This window comes from Passer montanus, unplaced genomic scaffold, assembly GCF_014805655.1.
Source record: "Passer montanus isolate IOZ18808 unplaced genomic scaffold, ASM1480565v1 scaffold35, whole genome shotgun sequence".
In the NCBI taxonomy this organism is placed as follows: Eukaryota; Metazoa; Chordata; class Aves; order Passeriformes; family Passeridae; genus Passer; species Passer montanus.
The window spans coordinates 4,659,894-4,686,705 of NW_024368263.1; the positions used below are offsets into that span (position 1 = coordinate 4,659,894).

At 38.9% G+C, this 26,812-nt stretch overlaps 1 protein-coding gene across 5 annotated transcripts in view; it reads left to right on the forward strand.

Moving 5' to 3' along the window:
• The window catches only part of STXBP4 (syntaxin binding protein 4), a 64,835-nt gene extending 38,466 nt beyond the window's left edge, over nucleotides 1-26,369 (forward strand). For all 5 annotated transcript variants that reach the window (XM_039716064.1, XM_039716065.1, XM_039716063.1 and 2 more), the window contains 2 exons: nucleotides 13,130-13,187; nucleotides 25,899-26,369. In XM_039716064.1, coding sequence (XP_039571998.1) covers nucleotides 13,130-13,187; nucleotides 25,899-26,010 — 170 coding nt within the window. In that variant the 3' untranslated portion in view covers nucleotides 26,011-26,369. The remainder of the gene's footprint in view (nucleotides 1-13,129; nucleotides 13,188-25,898) is intronic.
• Nucleotides 26,370-26,812: the final 443 nt, after the last annotated feature.

Below are 26,812 nucleotides of genomic sequence, written 5' to 3' on the forward strand. Positions count from 1 at the left end.
CTCACTGCAAGAGCTGCCTGGGAAGGAGCAGCATAATGACAACTAAAGAGATAACTCTGTGTATTCATTGTTCTGGCAAGGCCATAAATATTTCAGTGGATTACTGAAATCAGAAATAGAAGAGACCTGATGAATTATACAGAGTATATCCTGAACCCAGCTGTACAGCTCCCTTTTTAATAGTTTTTGCTAGCAAAAGAATTAATATCACTGCTGTGTGCTTTAAAGGTAAAAAGCTTATATTTGTCAGCTAAACATTAGCTGAGACAGTACTTCCACTAGAAAATATTAATTTGGTGACATTAATATGTATTTTTCCTTTGAAACTTCTAACAACAGCAAAAGAAGGGAGTTATCCCAAAATAGAATTTATCAACTGTTTTATTCAAAGGAAAAGTTCACACTATTTGCTTGTCCCTGAAGGTTGATTTTTTTTTTCTCTCCTCTAAACAAAAATACTTAATGGGAAGATAGTTTCATGTTTGTCAAAAGTAATAATATTAAGTTTTTCAATGAACTTTTTGCTGTTGAATCTTATTTGAGTTGACATTAAAATGAAAATATAGACATCTCAGAATGACGTTATTTTAATTCTTACAATAAACATCAGATATATACAAGATGAGAAGTGGATCTATTTCACATTGTATTACACACTTGTTAAATTTTTGCCTTATTTTGGGAATATTTCATTATAAATCTGATAGCTTTTCTGCAACTCTTTAGATATATTGCGAATCAGACCACAGTAAGAAACCCAAAGGTGAACAACTTGCATAAAAATTAAAATTCAAAGTTGCATAACAAGGAAAATGGCTCCTGTAATCCTCATGCAAAAAAATCCAATCATATTTAATATCATTTTACAAGGATGCAGTCAAGAATGCAAAAGCTTTTTTTCTACATAACTGTTTACTTGCAGTAAGACTTTTAATTTTCTGGAAATCATTTAAATGTCCAATTTTGCCTGCCTGGTAAAAAAAAAAAAAAGAAGAAGAGTTATAACTCTCTCAGTGTTCATAGAACTGTAATTTCAAAAAGAAAATCTGTCCAAGAATTTGAATATGTTTAATTGCTACAGAAAATAAATGTTGCATTTAAGAAATGTAATACTGTGCAGTAATGAAAATAATTCTGATATAAATGAAATTGAATGTGCATAAAATAAATTTGAAAAGGGAGCACTAGACCTCTGAGACAAGTCCATTCTCTCTCCAGTCTGTAAATCTGATACAAACTGTTTCATTGACATGATTCCTACACCTTGATTAAAATTATTACCCCAATTTTAAAAAGGAATTTGAGTCATGAAGCAGCTGACTTGCTCCTTCATAGATAAGAACAACAAATACTCAAGGATTTAACAAAAGTCTTCTGAATTTAATATTTACATTTTTTTCTCATTAAGTGTCTTATTGACAGGAAATCCTGAAAGCAGTTTTTTTTTCCCTCCCTGGACAGTATCCTACAATAACTAGAATTTATTGTTGCACTAGAGATGCTATTCCCCAGCAGCCTTTGGTATCTGTCAGGTTTGTTAGTGACTTGTAAAAATTCTTTGCTTCTGGTTTATCCTTACTGTGTGTGATCTTTATGCAGTGCCTGGACTATGAAGCAGGGAGGACCTTTGCCCTGTCTGACCTGGAAATCTTCATTAGGAAAGGGATGACTGATGAGGGAGCACAGACAGCCATAGGCTCCCTTTCAGTTTTCTGAGAACATTTCTGAGTTGGGTTTCTTGCCTTCTTTATCGTTATTGCTGCAGTTCAGTGCTGTGGGTCTGATGCAAAGTTTCAGTGCTGTGTGCTGGATCCACATGAATTTTGTCATGTGTGGTTATCCACATATTTTTAGGTGATTTAGACTTACAGCTGTGGTTTCCAGGCTGTGCTGGGTCATCAGCCACTGAACTGCAAGACTCTCATGGCTGATTTACACCTTGTCTGCAGGACCTGGACTCTTATATTCTTTTCAATTACAAGATTTATTATGCTAAGCTGGGAGAGGTTTTGATGTTGGGTAATGATCCCTGACTCAAAAAAAAAAAAAAAGAAAAAGAAAAAAGTGAGGCTGCTAAGCTATAAGCATCATCACTGATGAAACAGTAATACTTAAGAGTTTATCTTTTAAAAAGCAGTGCCTATAATGTTAGAGAAATAAGTTATGCCAATGCAGCTAAATCAAGACTAATAAAAATATAACAGAAAAAACAATAAATAATAACCAAAAAAAGAAAACAAGACCAAAAAAAACCCTTTTGCTGTTTCACTTTCGGCTGTGGTTTTGTAATCTTGTTAGGTTTTGGTGTTAATGTTGGGGTGTGAATACAGCTGCTGTCTGACAAGCCTTAAAAACATTCCCTAAACCCTGTTTCTCTGGCGAGGATTGCCTTAGGTTTACAAGAAATACTTTAAAGGAGACAAGAGACGAGTTTTTTGGTGCATTAGATAATTAAAATGTATCACTTCCATGAACACAAGACATAAAAACGCCTTGCAAATGGGAAGCAGAAACAAATGTCTGCATATAATGTAAATTACACAAAAGTGTAGAAAAGTAGCACTCAGTAGTTTGCCAACAAGGCATCAGAAAAGATTTAGCAGGGAAGGACCTGCAGCAATTAGACAGTGCCCCCAGGAACACAGGTAATTATTAGCACAAACAAACAGGTATTTGTCTAGCATATCCCACTGCTTCTGTGCACCAGCTATTGCTATCCTTAGTTATCTTTGCCACTGGATACCTTTCCTTTGGCTTAAATCCTCCTCACTGTGGTTAAAGCCTGTTACTGCTGGTCTTGACCCTGCTACTTCCTCTTAGTGGCAGCATTTAAAATATTTGAAGAGCCTGTAGCATCTCCACCCTGTTTGCTGTTCCCCCAAATGAATTACACCGGTTTGCTGAATTTTTCTCTACCCCACATCTCTCCTGGCCACTTCCTTACCTGTGTATTTCTCTGACTTTTCTGCAGTTCATCAAAGTTATATTGAGTTCTGTACTTGAGAGCTTCCTGCAGGAGACAAAAATGGAATAACTTGTTTGCTTTAATATGAGCTCACACCATGTCCCAAATGGGGCTTCCTTTCCCCAGTAGCTCCATGGTACTGGTTCCTGTGAAGTCTGGACTTTATTCTGCTCCCAGAACCAAAGGCGTTGGGGTGTGCCCACTTCCCTCTGGGCAGCTGATTATCCACACCTTGAATACAACACTTTGTTGTTGTCCTTATCCAGCTGCACCCTCTTTATTTCAGACATTTGATCCAGTTAGTCAAGCCCTTAAAAATTCTAATCTTGTTTTTCAATGGCATTTCAAAGAAAGGTCCTTTTACCAATGGGTTTTAAATCCTGAATTATCCCCAAACTCCCCTTCCTTAGACTAAACCCACTCTTTGTTGAGTGTGAGTGAGGAATGACATTGTTTTCACCTAACTGGCCTTACTTGGGGGTGTTGTTACAGGGCCCAGGAACTAGACCCTGCTTATTTAATTTGGTGTCTGAGAATCAGAACATTACAGTAATTATGGACAAGCACAGAAGCCAGATAAAAGCTGACACTAATAAGGACAGAATAATTTTAGACCCTGATCAAATCAGAAAATAAATTTAAATATCAGTTATGAACAAGTTGCATGCTGATTTATTGGTGATTGAATATGCATGTTAATCCCCATGTTTCACAGCAAGGAAAAACACAATTCAGTGTCTAAAGCTAGTATTTCAAGACAGTTCTTTAAAGTGACCTAGATTTCAGAACTCTGTTGCTGCTGCTAGAAAAGCAAATTATTCTCTCTCCATTCACTTACCTTTAATGAGAAAAGATGAGTCAGCTTTTGAATAGGCACTGCCTGTCCTGACTTTCAAATCAAAACATTTTAATAATGAAAAACAAGTGATATTATTATATCTTAAAATACAGATGACCTAACAAGATTAGTGTAGTCTCATTAGGATAATTTTCAGCATTTCTAATCTCTGAAAAGAAAAACTTCATTAAAAGTCTAGGGACTTGTGTCATTCAGACTGTGACCCCTCTATGAAAAAAATAGTTGACTTTGTGCCTCTTTCCATACAAGTTATATTTGCTCTTGGTAACTATGGAGACTGAAGTCAAAACTCTCCAGATTCAACAATTTTACTGGATGGTAAATACTTCCTGAACTGTCTCTCTATTAATTTCTGTTGACATAATGCTTAGAATTTTGATACATTAATCCTTCATTATAACATGGTGTTTTGACATAAGGGAGGAAACAAACTTTGAAATTCTGTGGCACAGAGATGCAAATTGTTCCCAAGTTGGAGAAAATACTCAGGGGAGGCAGGAATTGGTCTCGGCCCCAGATCAGTGTCTGAAAGGCAGAAAATACCCTGGTGAGACAGGAATTTATCCTTGAAGGGTCAGTCCCAGATCCAAGTCTGACATCCTTCTGTTTGGACTGGCAGGGACAGCTCAGATTTGGGGAGCTGGCTGTGGGCAGAGGGGGATGCCCCAGTGAGTCTGGGTGTCACTGAGCACCTGGCTCTTCATTCAAGGTGACCAGAACCAAAGTGACCATGGCAGTGGAGCTGACCCAAAGCACTGTGTGTGCTTTTGGCAGGCACTGCTGAGTTCATTTTCTTTGAGCATCTAGATCTGGATTCATGCTGACAAGGGGAAGGGGGATGAGCAGCATTCCCTTTGTTGGGAATCAGTGTGTGCTGAAGCTGTCAGGGCTCATCTTGTCTCAGAGGGCTCGTAGGCTTTGCTGTCAGCTCCTGCAGTTGTCACATTTTTTCACTTCTCCTTAGTAGGTAGGAGTGAGAAGCTGAGGGCCAGCAGAGCTCCTCAGACTTATACAGTGTTCATTTAAATGGAAAGAAGCACAAGGAAAGTTGATTGCCAAGAATGAGAGAGGAAGCTTTTTGAAAAGTGAGTTTTAAGGAGAATTTGCTAGAGGAAAACATAATTACTTGGTGCTTGTAAAGGAGACCTAAAGGAGGTACAAAATGTATGTATGGCTCACACTAGATGTGTTACCTCACAGCATGAGGCATTTGGATCATTAACTGGGAGTTAAGGAGGGACATTTTTGCCTTGTGTTAGTGATTGCTAGTGATTGGGTATTGTGTTTAGTAACAGAAATTTTCCTTTCACTGTAAATGTTGTCTTTACACTTCAGGTAAAGTTCAGTATGCTAAATGGAGGCACTTGGTGATTTTTCCCCCCTTTGGATTTATAACAAAAAAGGAAATCTATCTTAGATTTTAAGAACTTTTAACATTATTTCTAAAATGTTTTAAATTATTTCTGAAATCTCTTCTTTTACCTATGTGTAGCTACAGGCTTTTTTATATCAGGCTAAAAGGATGTCTTGAGTTGATGTATTCTTACAATTCTTGCTTCAAAAGGAAAAAAATATTACTTTGGTCAGTCCTTGCTGTGAGATGAGCTGAGCAGAGAGTGGTTCTGTCTCTCAATTGTAGGTGGTTCATGCCAGCCCCTTCTGCAGTTTAATTTCATCATCAGTGCAAAAAAAGTGAGATATTACTTAGCAAGAAAGGCATATCATGTAATACTATTGCTTTTTAAATCTCAGACAATTTCTGCTCAATTCTAATTTTAGACAGCCATTTTAATTTGTTACCAATGAATGCTTTCTAATTAAACTTGCATTTAACGATCACATGCGTCAGTGAGCAATGGGAGCTGACAGTGATGGAGGTGGGTGGGTGGCACAATAGATGCTGACAAGAGACCTTGATCCAGGAAGGGAAGGAGATGGGTGAATTCCGGAACAGAGGAATCAAGGGAGCCAGAAAAGAGGGAAGCTGGGGAAAAAGAAATGATTTCTTGGGACATACAGTGAGGTATTCCAGGCTATTCCTAATTAGCTGGTCCTGGTGGTGAATGCCCTGTGTGCAGAGCCTTGGATTTCTGGAATAAGAATGGGTTATTCCAGGTCCTTTTTAATCATCTGAAAGTGGCTTGTACCAATTCAGAACAAGAATGTTCCCCAGAGAGTACTTCCATGAATTTAACTTTTTTTTAGCCTATATGGTATAAAATTCCCCAGTGCAGGACTGCTTTGCTAATTTAAGAATTAATTATGTGTTCCCTGTTTTCTCTTCATCAATTCAAGATTCATAGGTATAAACAAAATTAATTTCAATTTCATTTATGCAAATATTTCTCAAAAATTACTTTGTAACTTGCAGGGTGTTCAGTCAGCATGGAAGCAATAGTGCACTCTTGACTCATCCCAAGTGGACAGCATCATGTTAACAGTCAATAGTGGGAAACTGCAAAAAAAAGCTTGCAATTAATTCATAGAAATTAATTTTTTTTAAAAAAAATCTGGAAGGGGCTGAGAAAAATGTAATGGGGAACAAATGGTCTTCCATTTTTCATCCTTAGCAGGGAGCAGCAGCTGCCCTGTGATCCTCAGATACTGCATTTCCCTCACTGTGTCACTAATTGAGACTCAGCTGTAGAAGCCTTTAACACTAAAATAAAACATCTTTGACATGGCAAACAAAACAGATGGGAGCCACTGGAGGATATGAAATGCTGGTATGATTTCTATTCCTTTGCAGCCTTTTCTGTGAAAAAGGTGGATTTCTGCATTCTGCAGTTTTCTGATTTTTCTGTATCGCCTCCACCTTATCAACAGATTCTTGATCACAGTAAGCCAAATAATTTGGAGTGGTTGATCACTGCATCCTTTTGTATTTTCACTGGATAGCCAGTAGCATTTTAGAAAATAGCAGTGTAGGTGAAAATTACAAAAATCAGCGTCAGATAATCAGTATGTTAAATGCATTTTTAAAAGCAAATAGTAAAGCCAGTGGATTATGCAAAATCCAGTGTTTGGTCAGAAGAAACTGGTCTGAAACCCCTCCCAGCTTCCACTGCCCCTTACTTTTGGAGGTTTATGCTCTCCTGAGCTAATGCTTTAACACATGTATTGCACCCATGACTGAAATGTGATAATACTGAGGGACAAGCAGCCTCATGGTGTCTTGGCCCCCACAAAATCTTTTTTTTAACATCTGATTGTTAAATGTGTGATATGGAAAGACTTTGGAAGCCAGTTGATTAGAAGCATATTGAAATAAGCTTGGTTTTTTTGATCCAAGTTTCTAAAGAATTACTTTTTTTCCAAGAGGTGATTATTTTGTATTATTTTGACTACTACTAATCTCCTGTACAGATTTAAATCAGCATTGATTCCTCTGTTTGCTTCTTATCTTGTTAACTGTCCAAATTGTTCAGAACCTGCAGCACCTAAGAGTTTTTGTGAAAGTAGATAATTAGTCTTTCTCTTAAAAATATGTACTTTGGGGGTTTTTTTCTGTTTCCAATATTCAGCTTCTGAAATTGTACAATTTAAAAGGTAATTCTTTATCCTTCTTAAAGACACAGCAGGAACCTCATTGCTCAGGTGACTGTAGTTCTCACTTATTTCTGAAGAACTTCAAATTGAGCAGAGTTTGTTCTGAGTTTGGATTTCCTTCCTTGTTAGGAGAGGAAAATGTCTGTACTAATGTCTGACCACATGTGCTGTTTGAGGTCATTCTTATTTCCTTAAATTTTAGTCGCTTGACTGGTCATTGTTCGTAAATTGCAATTGCTCTTGTATTCAAACTGTTTCCAATTAACTGTACCAAGCTTTTCACAGACAAATATTAGAATAGAAGAAAGACATTTATAACAGTATGTCATTTCAGAATTACCAAAAAGATCTAAAAGTTGTTCATATGATGCTTCAGCGTGAAACACAAGCTGTTTAAAACTCTTCCTAAATTTTCAGTTGTAATTGTTTTAATCCAAGATTAATGAGTTTTTCAACATAGATGGGTCAATATGTTATAACTAATAGGCAGTGGAAAAACACAAGTTCATCTTTCACCACGCCCTGAGCGTTCAAAGTAAGACAGATCCTGGTCCTGAAGCCTGGTTTCTAGGAACAGACTGAAGGGACACAAGCCAATCTGCCAACCAGAGTCCAAATCAGCAGAAGTTTCAGTTGCTACTATTTCCCCACATGTCTCTACTGGAAGACTACTGAGTCATCTTTGTTTTATTAAGTGACCAAAAACAAAAGAAAAAACCAGTTTCTTTAAAATGGAATTTGATATGTGAAAAAAGGAATGGAATGTCCCGGTTGTAATTGTTTTAATCCAAGATTATTATATAATGAGTTTTTCAACATAGATGGGTCAATATGTTATAACTAATAGGCAGTGGAAAAACACAAGTTCATCTTTCACCACGCCCTGAGCGTTCAAAGTAAGACAGATCCTGGTCCTGAAGCCTGGTTTCTAGGAACAGACTGAAGGGACACAAGCCAATCTGCCAACCAGAGTCCAAATCAGCAGAAGTTTCAGTTGCTACTATTTCCCCACATGTCTCTACTGGAAGACTACTGAGTCATCTTTGTTTTATTAAGTGACCAAAAACAAAAGAAAAAAACAGTTTCTTTAAAATGGAATTTGATATGTGAAAAAAGGAATGGAATGTCCCCTCAGCAGAGTATTATTTATGAAAGGAAACATATTTGGTTTTGGGAAGAGCACTTGAAATGATCTAAAGTGACACACAAGCAAATGCCAGAAGTGCATATTCACTTCTGAAAGCTATTTTCCTGAACCTCAGTGTTTATAATTTAATTCACAAAAAAGCAGGAATATTGTTGATAAAAAACAGCTTATATTATTGATAGCTTAAAAAAAATAAAAGTATTTTGTGCCTGCACCCTTCTGAACACTCTGGACAAACAAGGGTGGATACTTCTCTGCAGATTTTTGCTTTAGTTGTGTCAAATTACATAAGTCACAGAGGAGTTCTTTTGCTGGTCTCACACCATGATACTTCAGGTGTCATCTCTGGGATATTCCTGTATTCCAGTAGCATTCAGGAGTCCAAAACCAGGCAACTTAGAACCAACAAATCAGACCTTCAGCTTTCCATCCTCTTTGCATTGCTTAAGGAGCTCAGAAGAGAAGAGCCAAGGGCATTGGGGATCTTAATTAGCACCTTTTCCTTTATTATTGAACCCACTGGAGGAAGGTTTAAATGTTGATAAGAGCTGGAATTGGTGGCTATTGAAAAGAGATCAGAATTCAAACCCATATACATCAAGTGATAGAGGAAACTGGTTTTAATGTCCTTTAGCAAATCTTCTGTATCAGAAACCCTTTTAGCAGGTAATTCCTGTTTCTTAAAAAAGCCCATCATTTTTGAGACTCTGATACTAAATACAAATAAATTATCAGGCGATAAATAAAAGGTATGAGCTAGCCCGTACTCTAGTATGTAAAAAAGACATGTACAACTGTAAAAGTCATAAAAGAATATTCAACAAAGACACCCTTGTTTCTGTTGTTGATCAAAGAATGGTTCATTGTGCTACAGAAGATGTGTACAATGTGGCTTTAGCATTGCAGATAGATACTACATCCCTTAAACTTATTCTGGAATTAATATTCCAGATACTGACTGTTACTCTTAACAGGAAGGGAATGGCAGCTAGAGACCCTTTTAAAGGTGGATAACAAAGGTGTGAACAATGCTGGAAATCAGGCTGTGTTTCAGGGAAGAGCACTTAGGGTGAGATTAGCACCTCCGGGAGGCAGTTGTCCCTAAGCACTCCTTCCAGGTTCATCAGTGCTGTTTGGTGCCTGCTGTAATGGAAGGAGGGTTTTAAACTCTGGCCCCAAGGCCAAAAGAAAGCACTTAAAGACGTACTTATCTTGAAGCATCTGAATAGGGCAAATCTAGATAGAATCCTAGTGCACAGTACTTTTTTTTTTTTTTAGCGATTCTTACTATAGGTTCTAAATCTCTCATTTCCTTTGAGTAATTTTGTCAAAAATTAAGCAAAATAGAGCATTTATGGACTGCAGCATTTTGATGTTAGGATTGCAGTTTTGAGTCAACTGAATGTTCTGCTGTTGTATCAGCTTTAGTACTTTCATCTGCTGATCTCCACATATCTTTTGCTTTAATAATTTTTAACTAGATAATTGGTGCAGGAATCACCCAACTACATTGCTGCAGTTTCTAGGTTTGATAACTGCCCAGGAAAATGAAGCTTTTCCCCTAATACCTGTATTTCCCCCTTTTTCCTTTAGAGACACGAGGGATCGTGCCATGTGCAGTGTTATTGAGGGAGAGCACACACATTATCTCTGGGGAGCTGCAGGCCGAGTCTTCCATGTCTGTCACTTCCTACAGCTTTATAATTCGGGCTGATGCTCATCTCTTTTTTTTCTGGGACCCACAGTGTCAGTGCTGGTGCAGTTTTTGTCCTGTTAAGTCAAGGAGGTGATAAAGATCGATGAGCTCCACACTTAGCAGGGATCAGGAAGGTTCTGTTTGCCCCAGGGCTTCATTTCCTCTCAGCTTTCTCTAACTCCAGAGCAGTGCTTATCCCAGCAGGCAGCTCAGGCAAGGGGGAGCAGTCCCCAGGGACCCTGCCCGGCTGCAGCAGTGCTGGGGCACAAACAGCAACTGCTTCTTGGTTGTGTTTGTCACAGAGAGTTACAGACGTTTCTTTGGCATTAGCCCTAATTAAATGCACATACTCAGAACAAAATGCTGGTAGGTTATTGTGTATTTTGACTAAAGTGCTCTCTCTCAGGAGACTGCTCTCGCTTTTGCATGCACAATTGCTTTTGCAGTTTTACCTTTTCTTTACCTTGCAGAAGGTAAATAGTCACTGGTATTTGAATAGCAAGAAGCCATCTATTTTCTGCTAAAATGAACTAGTTTTTAAATACTGTAAATCTGTGATTTCTTAAGATGAGCTATGCAGACAACTGAAGCCAAATATATTATTTATGAAGATTCATCAAGGAGACTGTAGCAGTTCACACTAGAAATTATAAATATGCAGGAAAACTGAGACTGCTGGAGTTTATGTAGGCTAAATCCTGTATATTTCAGACTGTTTTTCTGACTGTTTTTCAGCTCCTTTACCTCCCATTTACTCCAGGTGAGAAATTAGCAGCCTTTCAAAGCAAGTCCTGGGACAAACAACAAATTTGACCCTGGAGGGTGTGAAAAAATAAAGCAGGAGGAAGTAGATCAACTTATGAATGATTCATGGAGACAATGAGCTTGGAGGAAGTGGAGATGATGTCTGGGGAAATATGGTGCAAAACACGAGAGCTTCCTAGCTACCAGGGGAAATACAAGAAATAGAAGTACAAATCTGAAATGAAAAGAAATTAATAAAGAGAACAGCACTAAAAACCTACTGGAGAGCAAGTAGAAAATGTGGAAAATGAAAGCACTAAAAAACCTATAGATGTAGGTGGAATGTGGAAGCATACAAAGAATGGATGGGATACACATGCACACAAAGTCAAAAAGGCAAATAAAGCACTGGAGATATTTCCAGAGTTTCATTTCTAGGTGACAAATGTATTCAGTGTATTTGAAAAGCAAAGTCTTCAGTGGGTAAGGGAAGAATACAGAGCATCAGTTATTGCTACCTATGTATAGTTCTTCCTTTAGGAGAGGAAAAAAGGCTAAAATTTTAATCAAATCACCAGTGGAAAAAAGTGCAGTTAGCACTGATAAATGAAGCAGGTGATGTAGGGGATCCATGTGAGTACAGAGCAGGGCTTTCACTTGTAATTGAGCAAATCCATTGTCATTTATTTGGACCTGAATGCTTCATGCAGGAAAAAGGAAAGGCCTGGGCAGATGGAAGCCATTGAGGGATGAATCCCATTGCCATTTAAATAATCAGAAAATATCCATACTGAATAAAGATCCCATCTTTCATGGCAGAGGAAGGAAGAAGCAGTGAGCATGTCTAGCATATTTATAGCTTAAAACATCCTTTTCTTCCTCCCTTCATAATGGAGTCAGAACCTGAGAACTGCTATGCAGCAGCTACTTTGTGTTTAAAGGGAAGCAGCTGTGGATTATTCTCTTTGAAAGGTAGTGGGTAGTTTGTTTTGAGGAACAGATTGTATAGATCTGTTTTAAACTGAAAATGGTAAGAAGCCTGAGATAAGAGACTAATGGGGGTAAAACTGATAGGAAAAAAAAAATCAATCCCCAATGGGTTTTTTCTTTTGAAAGCTGTACTGACTGACCCCAGTGCTGTTCTAGTTCCCAGTTCTCAAGTTTCCATCCTGAGTTCTGCAGGTTTGGTTCCTTGTTGTTCCCCTCTGGGTGCCTGCAGGAATAATTCCTTCCCAGGAGGTTTGTACCAGCTCCACTGTGCCCAGTCCTGATTCAGTGGCTGTAATGAACTCTGTTTATACTGGAGAACTGAAATTACCCCTCCTCAGACTTTTAAGAAGAACCACACTAGGGACAAAGGTGTGACAACAGAAGAAAATCAGCCTTTTAAAAAAGACATTTAGAAAAATAAACATGTGCACTTAGGGCAGTCCTTGGGAGGAGGCAGCTTTCAAAGCTCAGATGGTGCGTGCAGTCCAGCACATTTTCCAAATAAAAGTTTTAAACCAAAAGCAGGCTCACAGATGGTTCTAATGAGCTGGTCTTTGAGATACACTGGGACTTGAACAAAAATAGTTTAACTCCTAAGACACTAACATTTTGAGATGAGTTTCAGGCAAAACACTTCAAGAACAATTTTTCTTGTATATTTAAATTTAATATATATTTCTAGTCTCAAAAATCTCACAGTTTTTCAGGACCTTGCACTTGCCATTATGTACTTTACAGTACAGTAGCACAAAAGCCTTTGTACACAGGGACTGGTGCTTCCTTCTCCTGCACTTTTCAAACCCTACAAAGAGTTAGTTTTGAACAAATAGTTATTAAAAAGGTAAAGATTTGCTAGAACAATTTAATTTTTAAAGGAATATAGAATAGGACCCTCCTAGAAGTATGACTCATCATTCTAGTAATAGAAGTATCATCAAATGATACTTATCAAAAAGTATCATCTGATAATAAATGTATCATCAAGGCACAGCAAGTATTTGTTAAACTGTATTGTTTATATTGTTATCTGTTATTATTTGTTACAGAAGTAAGAATTGATTTATTAACTTTTTATGACGTTGTGTGAAATGACAGTATTGTAACTTACAGTATCTCAAAACTACATTCTCTGTGTCACTTGAGTTTTGAGAGACTTCTTATTTCTTTATCTCATCTTAGGTCTGCCTTATGGATGGGAAGAAGCTTATACAGCTGATGGAATCAAATATTTTATCAAGTGAGTAGTTCTGGGGAAAACAGGTCGGAGTTGAAATAGAAGTACATCAAAGTAAACACATTTTCAGTCCTAGAATTAATCAAAAAAATTATTACACATTGCACTGTATGCTGTTTTTTCTAGAATATAGTGAAGATTAATTTATATAATAGGTTTTTTTTTATTATTCCTCTAAAAGACTGAAGGAAATTGTGAAAAATATAATTCACTTCCATTCTATATATATCATGATCTAGTTAATAGTAAGTTATTCTAGCTGCTGAAATTTCCACACTGTTTAGTTCTTATAGGTGCCAGAAACACAGTTTTGCAGGTGGAACTCTGCAGTCTACTAAAAAAGAGGAAGGGCAGCAAATAAATTACTTTTATCCCAAACTCTTCTGAAAGTCACGTAAATAACACTGAACTTGATGCATTAACTGGCCAAGAAAAGCAGAGTTTTTTTCCTTTTTTTTCAAGCACACTGCTCAGTTGTCCTTGCCTCACCCCGTGCTGCCTCGAGCGAGATGTATTAAAGCAGACGTGTTTTTTTCTGCAGAGGTTTCCAAACACACTGTATATGATCCTGCATTCCAGCTCTAATCAAAGGGTGCCTTTTATTTTCAGGCAGATGTAGGTTACTACATGAGATTTATACCAAAAAAAAAAAAAAGTAGAAAAATAGCTTAGGAAATGAAAGTGAATTAAAAGCTAATTTCATAGCAATGGAAATAAATACAAGAGCAACTATTAAAATAGAGCCAAGCTCCCTTGGGCTCTCTATTCATGCAGGGAGCCATGACAGGACAGTTGGGAATTTAAAGTGGATGTTGGACTCTTTTCTGGGTAATACTATGGCTTTGTACCTGTGTGACTGGAAACTGAGCTTGAAGATGATATTATCAATAATAGCAAATAAAATTTAGAATTAGAACAGAAGAGATGACACATTCTTGAAACATTCCCCTGGAGTTTTTTTGGGTTTGTTCCTGTGTCTGTCACAGTTATGTGTCTCAGTGGCTCAGCAGAAAGCTGGATTTGCTGGACATGTGCAGACATGTCTTTCTGAGCTCTGCACTTGGATGCTGAACCATTGCAGATGTGACAAGCAGATGCTTATTAGCAACAGTAGAATCCCATCTACTCTAGGTGGTGCAAGCCTAATTTGCAGAAAGCATTCAGATGTTTTGCAGCTTATCCCCACTTGCTGAAACTACAGATTGGAACTCAGGAGTTCACATGAAAAAGCTTTTTCAGGAATTTTTGTAGATCTCACTGTTAGTGACTGTCTTCATTTGCTCTTGGTGACGGTGCCCATGTTTTCCATTGCTGTTACCTTCTGTTATCTGTCCTAAAAAATCTGCCTGTCAGTCTTTGTGAGGAAGAGAGGCAAGGGAAATTTCTCCATTTAATGGCAGAGAAGGGTGTGAAATCACCCTTCATGACCACTGGCTAAAAACTTCTTCTGAGTGCAGTCACCACACTGAGGTGGTGTTAGAGTTCTTAATGCAGCTCATTAAAATGGAATTAACTGAGCATTTCAATAACACAGCACGGTAATTAATATTATTTTTAACTATTTCCTTGTTTTGCTTTCATCACTGTTTCCAAATGCCTCTGCGGAGTGTAAGCCAGGCTGTTTGCATGCCTGGCAATCCATACCTCTTACTACACTGTGTTATGTATATGAAATCAGCTGTCAACTGTTTAGAGCAAGGAGCATGGCTTGCACAGTCCCTTGTTTCTAATAGCAAATGGTGGAGATTTCAGGGTGAACACTAAAAATATCCTTTTTCTAGAAGGAACTGAGCTTGAGGGGCCATCTTATCAGCTGATCCTTTCCAGTAGGATTTAATCTTAATTGTTTAAATGGGGATTATCAGAATAGTTGATACTTCACAGCCCTGGTGCTAATGCTGTAACCTCCTTGTTCTCTTTGGCTGTGAATGTCAATCCTTTTATTCTACTTTAGAATCCTTTCATTCATTTTTAGCCCAGCCAAAGCCATGAGGGGCATAAGAGTATTTCAGCACTACCCACTTCCCTGTATACAAATATACAATCAAATGTTATTTTAATTAGCAGTTGCCTTCAGTTCCAACATGCTTTATTGGGCCATCAAGTAGCTGAGTCCATAAATCTATACATTATAAATCTAATGCAGTAAACACCCCAGAAAGGAATCTTAATAGCACATAAGCTTGAGACAGCTTGCTGTGAAATTTCCATAAATATCTCTGAAGGGGTGTAGCAATATGAGGTGCATGAGAAATCAGAGTTTAAAAGAAGCAAACCAGCTGGCTTGTGTTACACACTAAAGTGAAACCCACTTATGTGAATAATTGACATGAATAAAACATTTACATCGGGCTGAGCAGCTCCCTGTACCAACCAGGGAAAGCTGAATCTTGTCCATAATCTTGACTTCAGGAAAACTTTTGAAATCACCACTTTTATCCAGCAAATCATGTTTGCCTCAGTAAATTATTTTCAATCAACCAGATTGTCAGGACTAGCAGAGCTGCAAGTGTGAGAAACCACCCTTTAGACTGCTAAAACTGACCTGAGCCTGGGCTGGGCATTGAGGTCATTTTTACATGGAAGCCTCTCTGAGTTACAACTCAGTGTGCACTAGGAAAAAAGCAAGTTCAAGTCTTACTAAAATAAAATAAATTAACAGTTATCAAATTAACAGTTACAAAAATTCCAACAGTAGATAGGGATCAGCTTCATTGCAAATAAAACTTCCCTCCTGCCAGGCAGTAAAGGTGGAATTTGGGCCCAAATATGTTTTAAGATAACTTGTACATTAAAATAACACAGAGGACAAGCACTGTTGTATTTTTATGTAGCAGTGCTACCAGTCATTCACACATGGCACCAGATTCATGCCCCATCAAGAGAAGCAGAGCACTGGTGCCTATTTCCTCACCAATTTACATTTGGAATCTCAATCCTTTTTATACTGGCTGGGTATCCTGTTCTAATGTTTAGTTGTTCTCACAATGAAGAATATTTTGTTAACCTAGACAAAATTTCCCCTGAAGCAACTTGTGCTCACTGCTTCTTGACTGTGCCCAACATCTTTATGAGAAGAGTGGGCTGACTAAACCCAATTCCTTCAACATTTCTTCATGTGCCAAGTTCTCCAACCCTCTCATCACCTTGGTGACCCTCCTGGATCCTCCCCCATTTTTCTATTCTCTCTTTTGAACTTGGAGGATCAGTGCATTGAAGAGACCCCACCTAATAAGGTAAAAAGGTTCATCAATTAATTTTACTATGAGGTGATTAATGAAGGCGTTTTTTAAGTTACTGATTTTCTAATAGACATTTCTGTCCCAGAAACACAAAGGGGCTAATGAGTCCTCATAAAGCATCACCTACACCCAGCTGAGTGTGAGAGCACTTACAGTCAGCTGGGAGACATTAGGATGGGAAAAGTTTTGTAAAGAGGGAAAGGCCATCTTATTCACTTTTAAAGTTTTCATGTGGCTGCTTTTGCCCAGGCTTAGTTCAGGCATTAAATGAGTTTACAGTGTTGTGACTGACCACCACTAGAACAAAATCTCACTTTTGCTGTATGCTCTAGCACTAAAATCCAGCAGTGCAAAGTGTCTATTCATTCTACCACTGAACTGATTTTGTGAATTAGGAATTTCTGGGTTTGATGTTCAAATAGGTGAAAGACTCTATGCAGAACTGCCCTCCCAGGAAGGCACCATATCTGCTAATTAATGGTTTCATCCTGATAGTTTAAAATCACACAAGAAGAGCATAAAACCCCATAGCTGGGACACACTAATTTTTCCCCAGAAAACCCATTCTAGTTAATCTCTTCCATCCTCCCACTGTGTTCACCTTTAACATATGGCAGCTCTGTATCATAAGGCTGGCACCTAAAATTAGGCAGGCCCTTGCTATGCTCCCTCCCACTCCCACCCACTCCTTGCATATGTATGTGGTTTGTAAGGACCAGCTGTGAATTTTGCCCCTGTAAACACTGCTTCTCTAGCATTTTAATAGGACTAGATTTCAAATATTCTACATTAGCAGCTATTTTCCTCAAGAATGCTTATCTTAAATTTTCCAGTAGAAGTTCAAATATTTTAAATATTTTAAAACTTTTGGCATCTTTCCCCATAGATGTATTAAAGCCTGTGATGTGTTCTACCTTGCAACAAAGGAGAAACAGTAATGCTTTGTTTAGGGTTATCTTTCAGCAATTTATCTAAAAATCAGAAGTTACCCATGGAGGCATTGTGTACTTCAGGTGCTCCATTGGAAGGAGAGAATTTGCTCCAGGTTAAGTAGAAGCCTAAAGTCAATACTTAGAAAATAGAGATTAATAAAAACCATACATTATGTGTTCCAGTGGATTTTTAAATCATGCCTAACAAATCAGGTTTCTACTTGGAGAGCAAACACATTCTATTTAGATACTATATCATTTTATTTTGTTTGTTCTTTCTTAGGAAAGAGACACCATTCACTTTATTGAAACCTGGGCATTCATATGAAGTGTTTATCATTTTAGCTGAGCTAAGAATAGCAGAGCATGTGTGATAGATGAAGCACTTCTGTAGTATAAACACTGATGTTTTACAGCACTGGAGTTAAAGGTATCATCATAAAAGGAAATAAGTCACAATTGATTTTACTTACTGCATGGTAACTTGAAAATATAAATTTGTTCTGTTTCTAAATGTTCTCTGCACATTTCTACTGCTTTATAAATGAGGGATGCAAACCCCAGCACACTGAGGTGTGTTCAGCTCATTCCTGAGTGCTCTGGTGTATTGCAATATCCTGCTTATCTGCAGGTTATCTCTGGCAAGGGTTGTGGCCCTTGCTAGGAGAAATCAGTTAAGTTCAAATCACAGCACACCTTATGTAGAAGTAAATCTCTGTATGTTCCACTTAGTTTTCAGTCACTTCAGAGCAGCAAACTAAGAAAACCCATGATCTGCCATACTGATTTCAGCATGGAATTGAAATTCCCCTGGACTGAATCCAGTGCCAGCTCTGCTCCCAGCTCCTGGTAAAGCAGTTGGCAAGTTACTTGCACCAAAATTAGCAGTTATCAAGTCATCATTGTAGGTGTCCCCATCTTAACTCTGATGTTTTGTGGGTAGGGATGGGTGATTTGAGGCATGCAGTTCTGGTTCCACCAAGTTCAAAGAAAGCTGCAGTTACTTTGCATCTCATAAAATTTGGACTTTTCCTATTTTACATTTAATTTTTAAAAAAGAGGTTGTTTTTGAAAATAATTCCTTTTACCTGTCATCCTCAAATTCTCCTGAATGAAAATAAAAAATAGTTATATAGTCACAAGAAATGGCAAATATTTAAATGGAACTGGCTGAGCACTGACCAAGGGCTATCTGCTATTATTGCTGTTTAAACTGCAGGGATCCAGAGCTGTCTCCATCCATCAGCTTAGCATCTTCACACACCTTCTGAGGAAGCCATGTGAATCTGGGTAGTCCTGACATGTTTCTCTTGGATTTTTAGAATTCAGTTTCTCTGATTCTCACTGAAATCATTTTGCATGGCTACGAGGAAAATAATCTCAGATGTAGAAGTAGGAAACTTGGCATTGGATTTTATGATAACATGAGCTTGTAATACAAGAATGTTAAGACCTTAAGCTGCTTTTGGTTGGGCAATCTTTTTTTTTTCCTGGGAGGTTGTTTGTTTTTTAATATCAAGAACCAAAATGGAGAAACATTCTTTCAGCTTCCACAGATACTGCACACTCTGTCCAGCTTCTGGCCTGTCACAGAAGGCATCTGTTAAAATTTCTTCTGTGAGAAAACACAAGAAAGGGAAATTATTTTGCTCCCTGGGTTTTGGGAGGGCCATCGGAAGCAGATCAAAGCACACAGCAAGGTTTTTCAGGATGTGCTTCATCTGGAGCAGTCACTGCTCCAGGTTCATATCAGTTTAATGCACAAGGAGTTTAAACAAAAGCCTTGAACGTGCTCTGATGCATTTGCAAGTACACAGCACCAGAATTTTTATGCAGCTCACTCAGAGACAGGACTGTGAGTAACGGCACACGTTGAACCAGCACTTCCAGAGGAGCTGCACTTGGTGATGCTGGGGGAGACAGATTTCAGGTAGTACTGTCAAGCTGAGAAGTGCCTGTGCTGTCACTCAAACCTTAGTTCTGATTCAGCCTTGGCTGAGATCCTGCTGTTGTTACAGTTTTATTTTAGTTTGGGCAATTTGTTATTGTTGACAATTTTTAATGATGCAGCACACACTATTTGGCTGGATAAATCTTCTTCCTAGTGATTACTGCCCTCTGAAATGGCTCATAGATTTTTCTGAGTAGACAAGGGTTTAATTGGTTTAATCAAGGAATAAATAGCAAGACTGTCTTCTGGGGTTTCACTTTATATCCCTCAATCTTTAATTAATACTCAAGCAAAATCTGCAATCCCAGAGGGAAATACAAGAAACATTTATGTTGCCTCAGGACACAGCTCCATGAGGTGACAAGTGCTCTTGATCTTATTACACCAGTAAAATTAAGGTCACTGACATTTTCCAGGACCTGCCCAGCATCCCCTGGGGTACTATTAGAGGTTGCATGTTCCTTTTGAAATGTCTTGTAAGAAGGTACAGACTTAAATGAATTTTAACAAAAAAGGAAAAAGAAAAATTGAATGTTTCTGTTCAGATAATCCTATCTTGATAAATGCAGTGCAAAAACCCTTCTCAAGCTGCCTTTAGGATTTGTGTCTGGTACCTGTCATCCTCAGGTGCTCTCAGGATTGATTGAGTGATTGATTGATTGATTGATAGATAATACTTGCATCAAAGTCACTCAGTTGTTTTATTTTGCTCTAATTGCTTACCCGCTAAATTAAAATGCTTTAGTTACAGCTCAGAATAAGTTATTCCTGGCAGATCCTCCCAGCATTTGCTCTTCAAAATAGCAAGAGTTTTCCAGTGCTTGACAGCATTTAGTATCTGCTTTCCAACCACTGGCCTTTCCAAAGGGGATTCCAGACACCTTGGCTGGCTCTGCAGGTGTGTGCTGCCTCCAAGGGCTGAAGAAACAAAATATGAATACCAGGTTTAAATTCCTAAGGGACAACAGCAAAGTGTTAAAAGCACTGGCTCTGGAAAGCTGAGAAATAGTTGAAGTTGGGAGTGCATTCCTAAAATGTGTAAGGTGCAGACCAGCAGCTCCATATTATATTTAATAGAATTGTAGAGTGATTTAGAAGCAGGTGAGATTTGAGGGAGACAGAATTGACCCATTTCCAGCACTTTGGCCATCGTGCCCACCAAACATTGCTGTATTTATCTGAACTCCACAGCCATGTGAGGGAGCCTGGCTGTAACTGAAGGCCAGCTATTGCCATGAGCCCATGGACTTGTGGAGCAGCAGCTCCCTGGAACCTCTGCTCATTGTGCCCTGCTCTGATAGGGAAGGGTGATTCTCTTTCCCTGCCAGCATGTGAAGGTCCTCAAGATGCTGCTGCCAGCTGGGACAGCTCCACTATTGTGCAGGATCTATGTTTGATTGTATATTTTCTAATTATGCAACATTTCCAAATGTGCCCAAGGAATTTTGATCATGGCTTAAGAGAGTTGCTTTAGAGAAGAATGAGAATAAGAGCTGAGAGCCTTTTCTGAGGTGTGAAATTTGAGACAGTGGGTTTGAAAGGGATAAAGGATCCTTGCAGAGTAAAGGGGAGGGCTGTCTCCAGCACAAGGGGAGCAGGAACAGAAAGGCCTGAAAACAAAAGCCAAAGGCAGTAATTCCTGCAAATCTGTGAAGCCACGTGGAGTCCAGCACAGAGTGACACAGCCTGTGCTAGAGCAGGCAGGGAGGGTGGCAGAGCCTCTGCATGATGGATTAATCTTCAGAATCTTCATTCAGAGGCATTGTTCTTTATTTTCCTGCAGTTCTGGCCCTCATTAGCCTCCAGTCCAGCAGTGCTGCATGCCAGTGGGTAAGGAGGGAGTGAGGAGCTGGTGTTCCCTGTCCTCTGGCAGATGGCACACACTCCTTTCACAGCAACTCCAAAGCACAATGTGGAATATATTCCTGGGTAGTGTAGAGCATGTCCCCTTCAAATCCATTGCATCTGCATCTAGCAGTGCTTTTTGCTGCATTTTTAATGATTATTGCAGTAGCAACAGTGAAAGCACCAAAGGCTGAAGCTCTCAGGGTGTGTAGCAACAGTGAAAGCACCAAAAGCTGAAGCTCTCAGGGTGTGCAGTGTCCCTGGCTCTCAGCAGCACTGGGGGCCACCAAGCCTTTGCAGAGCTTTTGAGAGATCAGGAACAGCTTCATCAAGCATCAGTGTTCTTCAGCTGAGCACTCTTGTACATTAAAGGGCTAATGAAGATTGAGAAATCAAAAAGCAAGGGCAGATTAAAAGTTTAGTGAAATTACTGCTATGGATTACATGGATTTAGTTTATGGGGTATGCTCATTAAGGAGGAGAACATGGGGTTTGTGTTGTTTTACATGAGCAGAGTTTCACTTTCATCTGCCATACTTCTCAGTTTGGTAGAGAAGAACAGGCCTCATCTGAGGCCAGAATTTGGCATTTTAAGTTCAGGTACAGCTAAATCCTTTTTGGTCCCTGTTCATTAGGAGAGTTTGACTGAGTAATTGCTTAAGGTGGCATCTCCTCTCCTGAAATGATCTCAAACAAATGGGTCTTGCCCAAGGTGGCTCCTTTTAAAGCTCAGGAGCCCTGGTGCAGTGGAAGCACTGAGCCAGGTGGTGTGAATGTCGTCCCATGTCCAAAGGGGGGAAAAGCAACTTGCAATAATGCATGTCAGGTTGTAGGGCAACATCCTGCACTGAGACCCACAGCACTTGTGGTGTCTGCAAGACTTCACAGTTCCCTGTTAGGCTCCAGATTTTGGCCCTGGCTGGAGATCACAATTTAAGGTGAAAAAGATGTCTTGATAATGCTTAAAAATCTTAAAAAAAAAAAAGTGCAGATATTTTTCCATTAGCTTACTTGTGAATTTTTGAGTTATTCTTTTCTTAAAAGATTGTCTGAGGTTGTAGTTTTAAAAGAAATAATTTTCCATGTGAAGAAGGAACAGCCATAAGGAGAGTAATTATAATGGCATTTGAAATAATCCACTACTATTTCTTTGCCAAAACATCCCTCTGTTCTCATGTTTTGTTTTCCCAAGCTCTGAAATTTGTCCTGCAGTTTGCTAATGTTAAAAAGACAGACTAATCTACTGACATATTTCCAGATCAAATGTTTCTGTTTTCTAGCAATAAATTTGGCTGCCCTCCGATAGCAGTGATTTGTTTGAAAACCTAAAAATCTTTAAATGTTGCTAATTGCTCTGAAAATGTTAAATTAGACTTGTGAACAGGAACATTTGCAAATGGAAGATGTTGTACATTTAAACTTTGTAATGCTGGTTTTCCAAATATTCCTTTAATATTCAAATCAGTTAAGCAAAACCTAGAGGTAGATTTGGACTCCCTCTCACTTTTTATTGCTAACACACAAATCAGAGAGGATGTGTTTCTAATGCAAGAATGTTCTCCAAACCAGTAAATCTGGGATTATCTCTTCGGACTGATTATGTCAAAGCTCTTTAGTCACAGCACTTTTGGAGAGCTAAAAATAAACAGCAGCAGGGTTTATACATTTATTCTCTACCTAAATAATCTGCACGTATTGTGTGTGTCTGTCTACAATGTGAGACATGGTATCTGGACTTAGTGTTTATTTATAAGAGCTCTTTTCCTAGGAAGGATTTTGGCAAAGGGTTTAAACCAAACTGTCTTAAGAGAATCACCCATGGGATAAAGTCTAGAGCAAGTTGAAAGGAGCTGGGTTCAAACCAGAAGTGTTTGCAGCAGCAGCTTGACAACAGAGCAAAACTGGGCCCCACGTGTCTGGAAAATGAATGGAAACTGGTTCTTTTCTTTCTTGACAGTGATGAAACCATCTTATGCCACCAAATACAGAGAAAGGTAACCCAGATTTCAGTGCCACAGTTTTGCAGTGTTAAAGATCTGGGAATTCTGTGCATTTAATTTGTGTGAGAGCAGACTGAAGTTCTTACAGCAGTAGCAGGAAGTTGGGCATGCTGTCATTTGCCTCCTGGCCCTGAAGAATGTAGGAGAAAAATCTTCTGAAAAAGATACACTTTACAAAGAATTTTTAGTTGGATATGTCAAAGATCTGTGGATGCCTTTCCATGTAACTCTTCACTCCTGTGCAGTCTCTCCCATTTCACAGGGGTGATGCTGCATGCTCAGGAGAAAATGGAGCCAGGGCTTCAGGTACACATGAGGAAATAAAATGGGAAAAAGAAAAATACTCTAAAATCATTTTGTTCTTATTTAAATTCAGCAATGGATTGCTCAGAAATGGTTTGATAAAAGTAGGCAATATAAACACTTAAAATAGTGCTGGAGGCATAAGTCTTGCATTGGCAGAGGTGGAATGGATGGACTCCAGTTCATTCAGCTCCCATAATTCTGCAGGTATTGGAAGAAGTTCTGTGTGTTATACCAATAAATCACATGCTGGGACTTCATTTGGGAGCACATCTCCAAAACTAAGCCATATTGACTGAATAAATTAATTGGGAAACAAGGCATTTCCTGACATTGTAGAAACCATCGCACAAATATGCAGCAAAGATATTTTTCTGAGTATGTTTACAAATGTAAATATATTCATAATATAAATATGAATGCATACATTTCCCTGTGTTGTGGAATAATGGGAACAGTGTTCTTGGTTGCACAGGCTTTATTACCAAGTCTCTCATGAAACATTGTAAAACAACTCTTCATGTTCATGTTGGCTGTCACCTGACTTTCTAAAGGTAAACACTGGAAATGTTTGGCAAGTTGCTCTTATTCCTAGTAAAAAAAGTACATTTGCTTTCTTGGAATGAAAGAATTACTGTCCTTAAGAGTGGTCATTGTCTGCTGCAGTGTGTTTTCTGTAGGAATGTGTTTTTCATTTTTTCTTTTGTTTTAACTCCTGTGAAACTGATCCTACAACCCCAGTAATGCATATTTTTGTAACAAAAGAAGGAATGGAGTCCATCCAGTGCTGCCCCCACCAAAAGAGCACTTCTGAATTGGTTTTACACCTAGCTTCAGCCTTGGGGTTTGATTTTTATTTTATTTTATTTTATTTTATTTTATTTTATTTTATTTTATTTTATTTATGAGAATAGAGGGTGTGGCCTTTGTGTTCCACTTTGTGTTCCTTGTGTGCTCCTTGCTCAGGTGTTGCCTCAGCTGAAGTGGTGCCTGAATTCCCAGGTTGCCTGTTCAGAGCAGGGATTTCCATTAGGATTATATTTACCTATTTTGGTGAACAGCATCATTCTCATCACACCCAGGTGATTCTAAGCTCAGTGCCCTCAGCTGAAAGGTGTGAATAGTTTGATCCTGGTGGTGAGAGCAGTGATCTCAAACCCATCACTCAGTGCGGTGGAACATTGACTCAAATTCCTACTTCAATATATCTGTTCCTGTAATCAGTTATTCAAGGGAGTGTTCTCACACTGAGAAAGACAAAACCTGTTCTCACTTGAAAAGGTAAATCCAGTGTAGTTCCTTCAAATTTAATTAAACCAGTGCACCTGGAAAGTGAATACAGAGCTGGGCTTTAGGGACACTTAGGACATGTGAGAAGAGCCATTTGTCCTTTGTGGCATTTATTATACCTACAATATTTTTCAGCTTGTTCTTGTAGTGAACTTACATTACAAAATTAATCTTTGCACTGACTTTACTATAAAAGCTGTGAATTTATTAGCGAGATTTTTTTTTCCAAGTGAAAAGAAGCTATTTCCTTTCCCAAGAACACATTATTCCAGAAGGGAGAAGAGGCAGTGTGCTGCCCACGCACAGCATGGCTCACATGCACACAGCACTCACAAGGTGTGCAGTGTTCTCACCACACACTCCAAAGCTGTCCGTGTGTCTGTCCTTACTGAGCCCTGCTTGGGCTCTTCCCATTCACACAGAAGCTTTCCAGAGACTATAAAGCAGCTTAGACATGTCAAGTGTAGGGTTTAAACCTTAAAAATCAGCACTGATGGCCTTTGATGGTGTGGGTAAAGGCTGTGGGAGCATGTCCAGATTTCGGGCTAGAGGACATGTAAAAAACTTTTTTAATTCTTTCTGCAAGAAGAGAAATTAGTTAATGATGCTCGAATAGTAATCATGGAGTTGTTTGGGTAGAAATTATCTTAAATACCCCCTCATTCCAACCCCCTGCCATGGACAGGGGCTCCTTCCACCATCCCAGCCAGCCTGACCCTGGACACTTGCAGGGTTCATGTCCTGCAGAGCTGAGTGTGTTTCTCCGCTGTGATTCCACATTTGCTCAACTTCCCCTTGACCACCCTGCCTACCTCAGGCTGTAACCAGTGAGATGGCCATGTTAATATCCTGCTGTGTTAATTGTCTGCAGCTCCAGTAATTAACAAGAAATGTCACCAGTCTGTGTCAGGAGTCTCATACAAAAGCATTCTCTTTATTGCATGGGGAATTGGAACCTCCACTCCAGGTTCTGGCTGTCTGAAGACTCCACATTTTGTTTTTAAAAATCTTGCAGTTAGCAAGAAAAAGACAATTCTGTGTTTGAAGGTGTCATAATGGTTGTTACAACCCCAGACTCCACCTGGAATTCCTTGCTTTGGGGTGGGTAAGCCTCTGTTGGGTTGCTGATAGCATTTCTTGTTGCTTTTCAGCCACGTGACCCAGACAACGTCCTGGATCCATCCGGTCACCAGCGCTCTGAGCCTGCTGTGCTCCCAGGAGGAGGAGGATGGCATCGGAGACCTCCCCGGGCCCAGGAGCTGAGGACAGCTGTGCACAGAGAGTATTTGTCTGGTTTTAGTCCCTTAGTGAGCAGATGCACAGGTTTTAGTCTACCTGGTTCCTAGTGTGATGTAGGAGTACCTGGTGACGTTTCTCCTCAGCAAGCTGGAGGAAGTTCTGCTGGTTTTGAGATGGGTTTGTTGATGTGTGCTACAAAGGATGCAGGTGCCACAGGAGTGGGGCAATCTCACCTTAGGGCCCAGTCCCATCTTTACATGATTTCCCCACAGACCCATAACTTCCCTGACCTGAAGCTGAATTTTCCAGATCAGCTGAAATTTTCACAGCTCTGAGCAATATGAGATTTAAGATGGGACCACTGGTGGTAGATTCCAGCTGACTGAGAGATGCAAAGTGAGGTGGGGTTTTTGAGCCAATGCTAGTGAGAATAATGGACATTACTTAACTGAAAATTCTTATTTCTATGGGAGAAATCTTCAAATAAGTTTTGCTACTGGAAATTTAGTGATCTATTACAAATATTGGAGACTTTTTAAACAAATACTTACTAAGATTGGTTGTTGAGCTTTAGAAAATGTGTCTGGGGGTGGGGTTTTTGAGCCAATGCTAGTGAGAATAATGGACATTACTTAACTGAAAATTCTTATTTCTATGGGAGAAATCTTCAAATAAGTTTTGCTACTGGAAATTTAGTGATCTATTACAAATATTGGAGCCCTGATGACTTTTTAAACAAATACTTACTAAGATTGGTTGTTGAGCTTTAGAAAATGTGTCTTTGATAAGTTGTCAAGTAAAAAGAAAGTTTTCATAGAGGACATCA